Consider the following 16374-nt stretch of genomic DNA (forward strand, 5'->3'; position numbering starts at 1 on the left):
CCTTCTCAGGGCTAGTGAAAGCAACTATGTTGCAGTGAGAGCAACAGTCCTTGGACTCTGCCCCTTAATAATTTTATGGGTGACCTTGGCAATTCCACTAACCTCTCCGCGCCTCAATTTCTTTTGTAAAGTATGGAAAGAACATATGCCAACATGGGGTTTATAAAACACCATATAAATATATAGGCTTAAGTTAAGTGCTTTGTGGGAAACGGTTATTTGCCCAAAATAGACTATTAAGAATGCAATTCATGAGCACTCATCCTGAAACACCTCATCCTGACAGCAGTGAATAATAAATTAGGGATAAACTGAAAGAAATTATTATCACTATCAATACAGGGATAAACATGATCCTAACTCAGGAATCTGCTGATAGTCTTTTTTTAAAAAATACATTTATTTATTTTATTTATTTTTGGCCATGTTGGGTCTTCGTTGCTGCATGCAGGCTTTCTCTAGTTGCGGTGAGCAGGGGCTACTCTTCGTTGTGGTGCACGGGCTTCTCATTGCGGTGGCTTCTCTTATTGCTGAGCATGGGCTCTAGGCATGCGGGCTTCAGTAGTTGTGGCATGTGGGCTCAGTAGTTGTGGCTTGCGGGCTCTATAGCGCAGGCTCGGTAGTTGTGGCACATGGGCTTAGCTGCTCCGCAGCATGTGGGATCTTTGCAGACCAGGGCTTGAACCCGTGTCCCCTGCATTGGCAGGCGGATTCTTAACTACTGTGCCACCAGGGAAGCCCTGATAGTCTTTTTCTAAAATTAGGATATTAGCTCAAACTTTGTCTTTAGAAAAAACAGAATGTACCAACAGGATAAAGTTGTCATCCTGAGGGATTTCTAAGCTGATTTCTCAGAGGTATCCTGGGAGGTTATGGAGAAACCAGGGCCCCAGTAGGCAGAGTCCAACAGCTTGTATAAAGCTTTGGGGACCTGAAACACAGAAGGTTCCACAGTCACAAAGCTTGAAAAGCTGTTCAGCATCTTGGGTTCTTTGGTAGCTAAGTCATAGGGGCCTGAGCTATTATTATCTCTCAGATTTATGTCTCCTTGATGCTACTACCGCACCCTTGGGAACCACACAGGTGTGAGTCACTCTCTGTTACTTAATCCAGCAGTTGACCCTTCAGAACTGTTGACTCATAAGAATTTAAGGTCACATGTATGAGAGTAAGATTGAAGTACATGGATAAAATATGAAGTCTGTGAATCCAAAAGATCACCTATCTTTACCAGGTGTATTAGGGTCCCAAGAGAAAATAGTTGACATGCTCAAAATAATGAAGGGCTCCTTTTAAAAAGTGTTGGCAGGCTAGTAAAAGTGTTGGAGGCTAGTAACAGCCTTACACCTGAAAGGACAAAGGGAGGTAATGGCTACTGAGACTTGGAAGGAGAGATTGCATTGAGTGGGGCAGTGGCCTTTAATCAAAGGATACAGCTAGGTCCAGGTGACCCCAAGGGAGGGAACCTGGGAAATCAATACACTGATTTCAGTCTTTTGTCTCCATCCAGTCTCCTGCCCAGAGCTCCCTACTGACTGAATCCAACTGGAAGCCAAAGCACAGGGAACCCGTTGCTGAAATTCATACAGGTTAGCCTCCCAGGATAGAGAACGAGATACAGTAAGGAGGAAAGTGATCTAAAGGAAAGACAGAACAATCCAGCACACCTAGAGATGAAGACCCCATCCATTTCCTGCAAGAGAGGTTATCTTTGACTCTCCTCGCTCAAGTGTTGCTGACCAGCAGCTTTATGGAGATGCCTCCTGAATTAGTTTTGGAGCAAAACTTACTTTGGGGATTTTGCTAGAAAGGCTGCTTGGAGAATTTACTTCTCTCCAGTTTCTTAACTGCAATTTGAGATGAATTAAGCTGCCCAAAGTCAAGTGAGACGGTATTGTGACTAAAGGATAAACTACAGAGGAAAAAACACTACTAACTCTATGTAGAAACTGTAGTTTTAGAAAGAAAAAAATTTTTTTAAGCTGAGGGACTTGGGGCAAAGTCACAGCCTGTTTTTTAATATCTACATAATGAAGATAATACACACCTTGCAAGATAGGTGTGTTTGTGTGCATGCAAAGTTCCTAGCTCATTGACGGACACGTAGCACAAACTAAAAGCATGTTATTATTTATGATATTGGCCTCTCTCTAAAATACCATTTTACTTTACAGTAAGAACTTTCTTAAACTTTAGGACTGTTTATGGTAGCAGAGTGCAGCCCCACACCTGGCTCAGGGGTCCCCTATAGTCTAAACTTACTGGTAGCTATCAGACATCTTGCAGAAACTCCTACATAGGTGTAATTATCACTAGGCTGCTCCCACTTCAACCTTCTCTTGTATTTTCTACCTACTGATCTTGGAGTAGAGGGCTCACTTTCACAGAGAGAGAAAATCTTAGGCAAGTTGCCCTAGTTCATGGTTTTTTCCATCATTTAAGAATATTTACCCTTCAGAGAACTCTAGGTTCCTATCTCTCCAATTCCCTTCCAACTTTCCCATATGCCTGATGATTTTTCTCACTAGGATTTTTTTTTTTATTTTTGGCTGCACTGGGTCTTTGTTGCCGCATGCGGGCTTTCTCTAGTTGTGGTGAGCAGGGGCTACTCTTCGTTGCGGTGAGCGGGCTTCTCATTGAGGTGGCTTCTTTTGTTGTGGAGCACGGGCTCTAGGCGCGCAGGTTTCAGTAGTTGTGGCACGTGGGCTCAGTAGTTGTGGCTCCTGGGCTCTAGAGCGCAGGCTCAGTAGTTGTGGCGCACAGGCTTAGTTGCTCCGCGGCATGTGGAATCTTCCTGGACCAGGGCTCGAACCCGTGTCCCCTGCCTTGGCAGGCGGATTCTTAACCACTACACCACCAGGGAAACCCTCTCGCTAGGATTTTAATTCAACACTTTCAGTTCTTTGCTTCTCAAGGCTTTTTGAGTTCCTGCTCTTTTTCTCTCGGCAGAGCAAAGACCATATATACATTTATGAGGTACCTGCCAGATGCACCTTATAGTTAATATGTACACAGTACTGTTTACCAAAAAGCAATTATCCACATGCAACCTAGTACATGGTAAGCGTTCAATTTCCTAAATACTGACTTTGAGAGCTTACCTGGAGATTCTAATGTTGAACATTGATACTTATATGTCCTTGACTTTGGTTTTACCCTATTTATTTATTTATTTTAAATTTATTAATTTTATTTATTTTTTATTTTTGTCTGTGTTGGGTCTTCGTTGCTGCACGCGGGCTTTCTCTAGTTGCGGCGAGCGGGGGCTACTCTTCTTTGCAGTGCGCAGGCTTCTCATTGCGGTGGCTTCTCTTGTTGCGGAGCAGGGACTCTAGACACGCGGGCTACATTAGTTGTGGTGCGCGGGCTCTAGAGTGCAGGCTCGGTAGTTGTGGCGCACAGGTTTAGTTGCTCCGCGGCATGTGGGATCTTCCCGGACCAGGGCTTGAACCCGTGTCCCCTGCACTGGCAGGTGGATTCTTAACCACTGCTCCACCAGGGAAGCCCTACCCTCCTTTATCTGAGAAAGGCATCTTTATTGCCGATGGACCAGCTTTTGAGAACACTATACACTAGACGGGAACACCCAAGTAGCCAGCCAAGTGGGTCCGTTCAACCCTGGCTATCAACAGGGATTGCGCCACAACCAGACTGCTACGCATATTTACTTAATAAATATGTGCTGAATTAGACTGAGATAACAACAAGCACCTTATCAACTAAGAGTAGCTTAGAAGCCAGCAGAGTAAATGCACTATGTCCAAGCCTCCCTGGGCCTGATGTTCTTCCCGTACCCCGCCCCTTATCTTGGCATTGACTTAACTCCCACACAAGGCACAGAATCATTTACTTCAGCTACTATTCTCCTCTCTTGGTTGTTTGCTTTTAGGGAATGGAGTGGGGGATAAAAGAAGGAAAGAAGATGTAAATTAATAAGCCAGTCAAAAGTTCTCTCCATTCTCACTTCAGTTCTTACCTCAACTTGCTCTGCCTCTTAAGAATACCAGCTGAGGAGTAGCTAGATAAGGAAAAGGTAGAGAGTGTGAATGGGTCAGAAGAGGCACCAAAGAGGGGAAAGAAGATGCTCCCCCCACCAAAACCACCCTCCCACTGCTCCACCCTCATTAGCTCAGTAGGACGGGGAAAACTTGCTCTTAAGGATTATCTGTGACCAGGCAGTAGATACAATTTTTGCCCAGGAGATGGAAAAAAAATTTCAATGACACCTGAAATGGTAAGACTTTGGCATTTTAGTAAGAAACATTTTTTTATTTTAAATGATAGTACAAAAATTGTATATATAATATAGATCTGTATAGGTGTACATACACACAAATGCTCACACACACACACACACACACACAAACTTGCTCATCGGAATCAAACCCTATTTAATTAAAATCCTAAATAAAAAAGAGAATTATACTTAAGTTTTCTTAAAACATACTGTACATAAAGCTGTCAGACAACCCAAAAAACTGAAGATGTTTTGAGAAGAAGCTAGGCACCCCACCTACCCTGTCTCTGCTCCCCCCCAACACAAATGGCCTTGGCAGAAGGACAGTACACAGGGCAAAGCCAGAGAAGGGAGCTGCTGCTATCATTAGTGTTGATAGAGCAAGATGCCTGAGACCAACTAGGAAGCACAGGATATAGGGTATGACCTAGATTAATTCTCAGAAACAAATCACTTAAGAATAAACAGAAAATATGTGGTAGGGAAGGAGGGGACAGAAGGAGGAAAGACAAGGCGCATAGATTAGAAATGACCTATTAATTAAATTCTAGTGCCTGGGAAAGACTCAGTGAGATAAGAACAATGGGGTCACAGAGGCAGAAGTAGTTAGAGGGGAAAGGGGAGGAGAGAGACAGGGAATCACAATTTCCTGCCATTAACAAGCCAAATTGCTATGTAGTACTCTGGAGTCTAGGGATATCACCCCACCTCCTAATCTTAAGAGAGGCTTAAAAAAAAAAAAAAAAAAAAAAAAAAAAAAGGCAGCACCAGAGGTTCAAAGCTACTTAATTTGAATTTACATCCTTCTTGCTCCTGGTCTCTTGTTAAATATACTGGCATAGGAAATAGAGTACTAACTCAGAAGGGGAATATATCACATAAAGTGGAAATAGATAAGAGCCTAGAGCAGCACATAGGCGGTCTTAATATGTATTCCATTCTAAAGCTCCTTTTCTGGCCATACAGAGATGTCTATATAACAAGTAGAGAACAGGAGGCCATTCTCCAACAAATCTGGACAAAAACCGATTCCCACTCAATATTAAACTTCTGGGAATAGTTCACTACATGCCTCATGTCTTCTAGCTCTGAGGGTCTATAATGTTGTTTGTTAGGAAAAGAGCCACAGAAGCTTTCTCAAAATGATCATTCCTTAAAAGGCTGAGATGCCTAAACTGGGAAGCAGATGTATAGAATGTCTGCTCCTTCTGCCATGGAACTTTATCTAGGGTTTCTTTCCTTTTCAGAGGTGTAAGAAATTATACAAATGCCAGTCAAAACAGCTACCATAGGAGCTGAAAGGAGGTTTGCTCTGTGGAAAGGCAGCTCCATCTCTACCCCTGACCCTGCTCTGAATCTTTCAGTTTACCAATGTCATCACACTGTATGCTAAAGAAATCTCTGCAAAGCTTGGTACTAGCTCTCCCTAGGGCCTCACTCCTCAGGTTTCTTATTACTGCCAGTTGAGCATGCCTCGGAAAAAGGGCCAAAGAAATGCTTGCTTTTTCTTCCTCAGTGTCTTTACTCAATTGAAAGAAACCCTCTCTAATGTTTTTAATGAAATAAAAATATTTGCAGCTTTTACCAGGTACTTTAGAGTTGAACCTCAAATAAACAAAGAGAAAAGTGGGAAAATTCATATGTGTTTATAAATGTACACAATATATACGTGCAGCAAAGGGGTGTTAAAAATGCCCTGGTCACAAAATACCTAACTTCAACTGGAAAGCCCTCTGTTAAATTCATTTCTTTTACAGCAATATAAAAAAAAGTCATTTTGCATGCCACAGATTTCTAATATTACTGAGCAGACACAAACATTTTAATAATGCAGTGCTAAGGCTGAAAAAGGGGGAGAGGCAAAGGCAAAAATTATGAAACACAGATCTGACAGAGAAAAAGAACACCTTTTAAGGTGCTGAGTTCAATATACAGAAAACCTAAAGCCAAGTTCTCCCATATTTCAATTAAGAGACCTCAACTCTGGCATTACAATTAAGGGATCCCACAGAGGTAGTGATAGGAAGGGAATGTACATTTATACATTTGTAAGTAATTTCCCTGAAACCAGGAACAAGAACAGAAATATTAAGATTTATTTCTTTCTCCTTTTTAGGGGAAAGCTTAAAACCAAAATGTAAATGTAGGGTCTAATATTCCTATATTAATACTGATATTATTAAAGCAGCTTTATTTTAAAGTAGGCAATCATCCTAGGCTTCAGGTTTCTCCTGCTCAAGTACCATCTCTGAACCACTTGTCTGTTTGATTCTCTGTAATCCAACCTTACCAATAAGCCAGTTGGAATCCCCAAACCCAGAAGATCTAGGAACATTTTTCCAACTTCCATGGCTGATCCAGAAAAATACGCAAAATCATACAATGGTACGGCCATTCATGTCTTTAATATTTAATCTAACTACTTCAAGGGATCCTGACCTACCATTCTCTCTATGGCAATACAATTAGAGATCAAGCCCTATTTCCCTTCTCTGGGATGCTAAAAGGTCTATTCCAAGTAAATAAAAACAAATGCCCTTTTGCTACCCACCCCTTTCTAGACATTTCCCTTCTCTCTCCCCCTATCCCAACCCCCCCTTTAACTCCCTATCTCAGAGAGCCCATCATCAAAAATGACTTGGGCTGTATTAGATATTTTACTGGGTGGGAATGATAGGCTCTTACAAAAACAGAATAATAAGAAACTCTAAACAGTTCCCCCAAACAGTAGGTACTCTGTATGCTCAGAAGAGAGTGTTGGATGGAAACTCCCCGCCCTCAATAAGAAGCTACCTCAGAGAGTGAGGTGGTTGGGCCTGCATATTTTCTACACAGTTAACCTCCACTCCCTGAACAGGAAAGAAGAAAAGAAGGAATTAAAGTCAATGTATGCACCAAGAACACACACAAAACACATCTAAAATAACACTTGGTCCCTCTATAGTTAAGCTAAAGCTTTGAAATGGCACACAATAGCAGCTTACTGTTAGCACCTGATTCACAAAGGGACTCAGAAAAAGGAAAAATATTGCAAACAGAAATAGGACGACTTGACAGCAGATACCACAATTTTACCCTCTCCCTTACCTAGGCTGCTCCACTGCATTTCTCCATCATCCCCAACAGTGCAGACTAATCTCTGATCATCTGGGAAGTGCTTAGTACTTGGTCCATGGAGAAAACCTAGCTTCGCTGGCCCGTAGCCAAGATTAATTTCAAAACTGATATTTTTGTCTATAAACCTCTAATAGCCAATTCTGTTTGTTAAATTTGGTTTGGGGAGTTACGTTTTCAGTCTATTTTAAGCCCCAAATGATTCTGCACCTCTGGAAAACTGCAGCAAATTACTTCACTAATCAAGGTAAACAGAACCATGTCAACTGTCACATTTTATTCCAAATTAAAAATGTATGTTTTCCCCATGATTGCTAATTAAGAAAACCATATTCTAAACAGTCATTCAAATGTTTACTTGGCACAGCTCCCTCTGGTTGCTTTTAATTTACAACAAAGCAAGCAAGCAAGTCCAGGATGATGACCTCTCCATAACCCCTCTCTCTCCATCCGTATTCCCTTTTTTAAAAAAACTCCAAGAAATCCCAGCAATGAAACACTTTCAAAAGTATATAGGCAAAGGGAGCAGGCATAGTGGGAGAGAAGAGAGTCAGGTGACGAAGCATCTGGTCAGAATCTTTGGTTCCTTACATTACGGCACTGGTAGTTCTCACTCCCTTTGCCAGCACACACTGAGCAACTATAAGGCACAAAAGCTCTGCACAAGGCCCGACCTTAAGGAAATAGAGCAATTTACTCAACCCAAATCAGATGGAGAAAGCTATACAACATCCTCAGCATTCATCTCTCCCCCTGTCTTTTCTTGCATATGAGAGGATACCATGTAAGTTCCACAGAAAGGCACACTTAGAAAACTCAACAAAGTTTTATGAAATTAGAAAGTTGATATTAAAGCTTGGTATTACATAAATAAATGGTTGGAAGCAAGTTGTTCTGACAACAGACTACCCTCCGGATTGCGATTTCATAAAATCCAGCCAGAGCAAAGTTGGTATCTCAGGACCAGATTGTTTCCTAACCCCATGAGCCTCTTTCTGGCCACTTTCCAGCATTGTAGAGGCACAGCCTGGAGGATTTTGGATTTATATACACTTCTCTCCTTTCCAGTTTTTAAAAATTCTATTTCAGTTTCTTAAACTGGCATCTGAGCTATGGACACACAATGGATGCAAATTTAGTCAGGCAATCACACATTTCTTTTCAGTGAAATTAACTCAGGATAGTGGGGAGTGCCTGCCTGCTCCTTTGGAAGTGGAATATATTTCTTTCTCTTCCCCAGAACTTGCATCTAATCCCTCCTTCCAATTAGGTTTCTCCTCTAACAGGTACACATCATAAATCTAAGGCAGTTTCAGGTCACTTGATGGTACAACTATAATATTAAAGGCTCTGGGTGTGTCCATATTAGGAATATTATTTTAAAATCTTTTCATAGAAAGTCAGTTATTTAAAAAACAATCAATCTGCAACATCCAGCATTCTTTTACCTCTATGCTTCAAGCAATGAAGTGAGCTGAGAAATTTGGTCCTTATTCTTTTGGTCCCTCAGAAGACTTGTTCCCTAAATTTGGCTTTGAATTTTCCAGTTGCATAGAGAGCCTTCCTGAGCCCAAACTCTGTACCCTGCTATAGTTTTCTTCTTTAGGACATTCTTAATTTTTATACAATGTTTGTCCTTTGTATTTTCTTTTAAAAAGAGGAAAAAGATAGGCACAGCACAAGCTGTGGCCCTTGCACATTAAGTTGAAACAGTTTCCATGGAAACTCCAGTATGAGGCTCTGTGGTCCCTACTGCCCCAGTCACTTCTGTCTCTCTCTCCTCCATCTCCCCCTCTGTAACTACTACAGCATCTACCTCAGCCACCTCTTCAACCATGGTGAAATCAACTCCATTGGGCTGTTGTCGGGCCATGGCCTCTAGCTTGAGGCGGTACTGTTCTGCCTCCTGCTCTTTCTTTAGGAGCTGGTGTCGGTATTCCTGGGCTCTTCGATTAGCCTCCTGGAGTTGCTGCTGAAGTAGCTCTCTTTCAGTGCCTTCCTGTAAAAGTAAACCGCCACAGGTAAGAATTCCTGAGAGTAGACAAAAAAGAAGGGTATAGGCCTTGAAAGTTCTGGCTTTTGAACCTTTGCCTTCTCTTCTCTCCACCACTGCTAAAAACATTACCTTGCTTTCCTCCACACTGTCTGTCATCTCTTCTATCCTTGGTTTCTTAGTCAGTGGCAATTTCTCTGCTTCTTCTGCCTCTTCTTCAATGACAGTCTCCTCTGCAACCTGACCAGCAGGTACAGTTAAAACTATAAGCCAAAGGACACCAATTGGAGGTGATGAATACATAGTAAAACAAAGAGACTTTGCTTACTTTGAATCAGACAATAAACTAAAATATAGGGCTTCCCTGGTGGCGCAGTGGTTAAGAATCTACCTGCCAATGCAGGGGACACGGGTTCAAGCCCTGGTCTGGGAACATCCCACATGCCGTGGAGCAACTAAGCCCGTGCTCCACAACTACTGAGCCTGCGCTCTAGAGCCTGTGAGCCACAACTACTGAAGCCCATCCACCTAGAGCCCGTGCTCTGCAACAAGAGAAGCCACCGCAATGAGAAACCTGTGCACCACAACGAAGAGTAACCCCTGCTCACCGCAACTAGAGAAAGCCTGCGCACAGCGATGAAGACCCAACGCAGCCAAAAAAAAAATCATCTAAACTGAAATATATTCTCTGATATCTCACTGTTCATATCTCTTTGGATTTTAGAATCAATAGGCAAGGCATGGCTTTACAGAGAGAAACCAAAAAGATTAGAGGCACTAAGAAGACCTCAGCAAGGAAGGGTGAAGATTTGCAGGTTTGGAAGCCATGCAGTTAAGACCCAACTCTGAGGCTTTTATATAGAAATGTCTGGCTGTAGATCAGAAGCTGTGACCACTTGGCTTACAATTCTGCAGGAATAACTTATCTAAAGTAGGTCTGATATCTTAAATAAGAATTTTGAGAAACCTTTCATGAAAGCAGTTTGCCATTAGCTGTGTCTAATTTATTTCTCTTCTCATAGATAAGTGAGAAAAGGGTCAACACACATATGCACACAACACACATGATGCACTACACACCTATCCGAATGGCTAAAATTAAAAAAAAAATAGTGATAACACCAAACGCTGGCAAGAATGTGGGAAACTGGATTATTCATAAATTGCTGGTGGAAATGTAAAATGGTACAGTCACTGTAGAAAATAGTTTGGCAGTGTTTTACAAAAGTAAACATGCATTTACCATATGACCCGGAAATTTTACTTTTGGACATTTACCCCAGAAAATTGAAAACTTATGTTCCCATACAACCTGTACACGGTTGATCATAACAGCTTTACTCAGATATAGCCAAAACCTGGAGACAGATTAAGTAGGTAAATGGTTAACCAAACTATGGTACATCTATACCATGGAATACTACTCAGCAATAAAAAGAAATGAACTATTGATACAAACATCAACTTGGATAGACCTTAAGGAAATTATGCTGAGAGAAAAAAGCCAATGTCAAAAGGCTATATACTGTATGATTCCATTTATATAACATTCTTGAAATGACAAAAATATAAAGATAGAGAACAGATGAATTAGTTAGTGGTTGCCAGTGGTTAGGAATGAAGTGGGAAGGAAAGTGGCTATAACACAAGGAATACAGAGTAGCAAAAGGAATCTCGGTGATGGAACTGTTTTGTATCTCAACTTTGGTGGTGTTGATGTATTAAATTGCATAGAACACAAACTCACAAAAGAATGCATATAAAACTGGAAGAAATCTCAATAAGGTTGGTGGATTGTACCAATGTCAATTTCCTGTCTGTAATATTGTACTAGAGTTATAAAAAATGTTACCATTGGGGGAAACTGGGTGATAGGTATATGGGATCTTTCTGTATTATTTCTTACAACTATACATGAATGAATATATGATTATCTCAAAATAAAAAGTTAAAATTATACTTAGGTTTTAGGATGCATTGTGATTTTTGTTTAAAGCAGATTTACCTAGTTATTTGGTTTGGTTGATTTTAACATTAGCTTGTATTCCTTGAACACTCATCAACTGATAGCAGTAGAAAGCATCTTGGATATCTGCTAAGTGGAAATGGAAATTCTGTCTGGGATTAAAAATTTCTTACAATTAATTCACAAAATTTCAGCTCTCCTTCTTTGGGCCTGGTTAAATGCATCTGTAAAAAGTAGTGTAGTGGACTTCCCAGGTGGCGTAGTGGTTAAGAATCTGCCTGTCAAGGCAGGGGACACGGGTCTGAGCCCTGGTCAGGAACGATCCCAAATGCCATGGAGCAACTAAGCCGGTGCACCACAACTACTGAGCCTGCACTCTAGAGCCCATGAGCTACAACTATTGAGCCCGTGCACCTAGAGCCCGTGCTCCGGGCTCAATGAGAAACCCTGCACACTGCAACGAAAAGTAGCCCCCGACAGGGCTTCCCTGGTGGTGCAGTGATTGAGAGTCCGCCTGCCGATGCAGGGGACACGGGTTCGTGCCCCGATCCGGGAAGATCCCACATGCCGCGGAGCGGCTAGGCCCACGAGCCGTGGCCGCTGAGCCTGCGCGTCTGGAGCCTGTGCTCTGCAACGGGAGAGGCCACAACAGTGAGAGGCCCGCGTACCGCAAAAAAAAAAAAAAAAAAAGTAGCCCCCGCTAGCCGCAACTAGAGAAAGCCCTCATGCAGCAACAAAGACCCAACGCAGCCAAAAAAAAAAAAACAAATAGGTAATGTTTTTTTAATAAGTAATTAAAAAAAATTTTTTTTAAAAAGTAGTGTAGTTTATCTATGCAAAACCTCAAATTTTATTTTTTTCCTTAAAACAACTTCGTTCTCATTTATTTAACTCCATTACAAGCAGAGGCTCTCACTTACTCAATGAGCCCCCCAAAACTTTAAATGATAATCACGTCCACAAAAATATCAGTGGTATATTTTCAAATAAGCTCCAAGAACTTATGATACCAAAGCCCGAATTATAAAGGTTTAATTTCTACTGTTTCTTCCCATACTGCAAAGATCCATCAATTCAAATAATTTGAAAATTATAAAATCCCCATAATTATTTAGGCCAAATCAAAATTTTGATGACACAAAAGGTAATTATACCAACCCTCCTTCTTCAACCTTCAGTATTTCTGAGAAATGAAGTTGTAACGATTAGTTTCTTTCTTTTTTCAAAAAAAATTTACTTATGTATTTTTGAAATATGTAATACATTCACATGGTTCAAAGATTAAAAGCTATAAAAGCATATACATTGAAAAGCTTCCTATCCATCCCTAGCTACCCAGGTGCCCTGCCACAAGGGAACCAATGTTATCAGTGTTATTTCTGAATGTTCTTCCAGAGATAGTCTTTCCTATCCATCCCTAGCTACCCAGGTGCCCTGCTACAAGGGAACCAATGTTATCAATGTTATTTCTGAATGTTCTTCCAGAGATAGTCTAAGTCTATGAACATATTAGCAAATATACATATATTTCCCTTTTTTAAAAATACAAATGTAGCATACTCTACACACCCCTGCATCTTGCTCTTGTCACTTAATATATTTTGGAGATCAGACCATACTTGCATACAAGAATCTTCCTCATTGTTTTTTTTATAGCTGCATAGTATTCCATTGCATGGGTGGTGTGTATCATAATTTATTTATCCAGTTCCTTAATGACTTCTACTTAGGTTCTTTGTAATCTCTGATGATTACAAATAATGCTGTAATGAATAATATAGTATATATGTCATTTCTGTGTGTGTGAATATAAATTCATAGAAAAATAACTTTTTAGCCAAAAGGTATAATATGCATCTTCAATACTGATACATATTGACAATTTGCTCTTCAGAGGATGCAGTAATTTACACTCTCACCAGTGATTTATAAGATTGCCTGTTTCCCCATACCCTTGACAATATAGTGCTTTAATGGTATCTTGCTGCAGTATTTATTTCTATTTCTCTTGCATGAAAGAAGTAGGTTGAATGTATTTTCCTATTTTTTTCCTATTTTCTTTTCTGTGAACTACTAGTTGACATTATTTGCTCTTTTTTCTACCAGATTATTGGTTTTACTCACAGATTTTATATATATGAGGAGAAACAGCCTTTGCCAGCCTGGCTTCTGTTTCTTTTCCTTTTTCAGAGCTTCTTTGTCCCATCTGGCATCTGGCTTTCTCCCATTCCCACTACTTGCCCTAATGCCTCATATATATATATATATATATATATTTTTTTTTGGCCATACCACGTGGCCTGTGGGATCTTAGTTCCCCAACCAGGGATCGAACCCACGCCCCCTGCACTGGAAGTGCGGAGTCTTAACCACTGGACCGCCAGGGAAGTCCCCTAATGCCTCATTTTTAGAGGTGTGTTGAGTGTCTAAAGTATCTTTTAATAAACAGTTGTTTAAATGGGATAACTCACCTTGCTGTCCATCTTGCATAGTTACAATAAATGGCTGGCCAATGCCTCCAGTAGGGATTGCAGTTTGGATATTACCCAGAGGGACTCCATCAGTCACTATGGTGATGACCCTCTGGCCTCCACTCCCCACCACTTGCTGGATTGATGAGTCAACAGAATTTCCTTCTATGATTTCCTCTGAATTAGCTACAGATGACAAAAGGAAACATAACATTTCAGCTTTAAAAAAAATAGAAGTACAGTAATTTCAGCCCCCTTAAAACTGATAATATCAGGGATAGAAAAACTTGAAAAAAAAAGTTAGATTCAACACAGTTCACAAAAGCAAACTCCTGTAAACAATGCTAAGTCAGAGGCGAAAAGAGAACAGGGAGGGCTTCCCTGGTGGCGCAGTGGTTAAGAATCCGCCTGCTAATGCAGGGGAGATGGGTTCAAGCCTGGGAAGATCCCACATGCTGTGGAGCAACTAAGCCTGTGCACCACAACTACTGAGCCTGTGTGCCACAACTACTGAAGCCTGCGAGCCTAGAGCCCGGAGTCCGCAACGAGAAGCCACCGCGATGAGAAGCCCGTGCACCGCAATGAGAAGTAGCCCCCGCTCGCCACAACTAGAGAAAGCCCGCACATAGCAATGATAGACCTAACACAGCCGAAAATAAAATAAATAAAAATAAATTTTAAAAATTTTTTTAAAAAGAAAGAAAACAGGGAATGCATTAGAACAGTACTTTCTAAAATGTCTTCAGGGACTTCCCTGGTGGCGCAGTGGTTAATAATCTGCCTGCCAATGCAGGGAACACGGGTTCGAGCCCTGGTCCAGGAGGATCCCACATGCCACGGAGCAACTAAGCCTGTGTGCCACAACTACTGAGCCCACATGCCACAACTACTGAAGCCCGCACGCCTAGAGCCCGTGCTCCGCAGCAAGAGAGGCCACCCACAGTAAGAAGCCCGTGCACCCCAACGAAGAGCAGCCCCCACTCGCTGCAACTAGAGAAAGCCCACGTGCAGCAACGAAGACCCAACGCAGCCAAAAATAAAAATAAATAAATAAGTAAAATGTCTTCATTGACATGTTAGCTTTCACTAAAGATAGGTTCTATGTACAAATACATTTTCAAAATGCTCGTTTAAATATGCTTAGGGCTTCCCTGGTGGCGCAGCGGTTGAGAGTCCGCCTGCCGATGCAGGGGACACGGGTTCGTGCCCCGGTCCGGGAGGATCCCACATGCCGCGGAGCGGCTGGGCTCGTGGGCCATGGCCGCTGAGCCTGCGCGTCCGGAGCCTGTGCTCCGCAACGGGAGAGGCCACAACAGTGAGAGGCCCACATACCATAAAAACAAAAAAAAAACAACAACAACAAAAAAAATAAATAAATATGCTTAAATTTTTGTGTTTATTTTGTAGGAAGTATCAGAGACCCTAACAGACTAATGAGCATTGTGACTCTCTAATGAAAAATAAGATATGCTGAGTTTCCCAAACATATTTGATCGCAGAACTCCTTTTTCAGAAAGCATCTTGAAAGTCTAAACAACTTTAGAGAGCTTAGAAAAATAACTATAGAGATCTATTTCTATAAGAAATAAAGGCATTTAATAGTGAATTAACAAAATAATATGTCAAGAAGTCAAAACATTGAAGAAGTCTGATAGACAAAAATAGTAGATGGCTTCTCTCATCTGACAGATCAACAATAACATTAACAGCAATGATACGATGTGCCAGGTACCTTTCTAAGAGCTTTACATGTATCATGTTGAATAAAGATTTTCAGTTTGGTTAGTCAGTATCCCCAATAACTATTAGGGGAAACAGCTCCTACCACTATGAAATTTCTATATCTACAGAGTCACAAGTAGAACTCTGCAATAAGTGGGGTAGGGACTATCCATATGAGACACATTCAGGCAGTTCAGTGGAAATAGAGCATCCACACCTCTTAGAAACGAAGAACAGTTAAATGTTATAGCTGAAAGGACCCTGATAGGTAATCTAATCCAACCATCATGTCAGAGATGAGGAGACTGAGACCTGGAGAAGTTAAATGATTTATCCAACATCAAAGAACAAATCAAAAGAATAACAAGCACAAGTTTAATACATTGCTTTTTCCTCTGCCATGCTGTTCACTCATACACATCTGAGTAGAGATCTTCATGATTGTTGTCAGTTGGAAAAATAGGATTGGAGGAATGTTCTCGGCATCCAAGTGTCAACGGCAGAAAGAAATCAACAATCTGCTTTCATTTATGATGGAGCAGACTGCCAGAGGTTTCCAGAAAGATTCCTAAATGACTATTTAGCCCTACCTATGACTATTTGTCCCCTACCTATATGAAGCCTTAAGCCTTTTCCCTGTGGGTCACTAGCTTGGGCTAAGTGACCTGAAACCTTTCTGTTTTAAAATAAGAAGGGCACTATACAGAATGTATCTTCACAAATCCACTGGAAATGCCAAAATAACATCTCCAGTGAAAATAGAAGCAAGCCAACCTGAGGTACAAAGAATATAACAATGAGCCAGGTAGCTCATTGTATTTTGATGCTTTAATACAAGCATCCCATGTATTTTGATGCTTTAATACAAGAT

At 41.1% G+C, this 16374-nt stretch overlaps 1 protein-coding gene across 8 annotated transcripts in view; it reads right to left on the reverse strand.

Annotated features, from left to right (window-relative positions):
• Window positions 1-462: 462 nt before the first annotated feature.
• The window catches only part of GABPB2 (GA binding protein transcription factor subunit beta 2), a 31147-nt gene continuing 15235 nt past the window's right edge, over window positions 463-16374 (reverse strand). For 5 of the 8 annotated variants that reach the window (XM_060138995.1, XM_060138993.1, XM_060138992.1 and 2 more), the window contains 3 exons: window positions 13782-13967; window positions 9477-9607; window positions 8027-9350 (listed from right to left, as the gene is read on the reverse strand). In XM_060138995.1, the coding sequence (XP_059994978.1) occupies window positions 9051-9350; window positions 9477-9607; window positions 13782-13967 (617 nt within the window). In that variant the 3' untranslated portion in view covers window positions 8027-9050. Of the gene's footprint in view, window positions 932-3976; window positions 4019-8026; window positions 9383-9476; window positions 9608-13781; window positions 13968-16374 lie in introns of those variants that run through there. The other 3 variants (XM_060138991.1, XM_060138990.1, XM_060138994.1) reach the window with 3 other exon arrangements.

The sequence above is a fragment of the Lagenorhynchus albirostris genome, chromosome 2 (assembly GCF_949774975.1).
Source record: "Lagenorhynchus albirostris chromosome 2, mLagAlb1.1, whole genome shotgun sequence".
NCBI lineage: Eukaryota > Metazoa > Chordata > Mammalia > Artiodactyla > Delphinidae > Lagenorhynchus > Lagenorhynchus albirostris.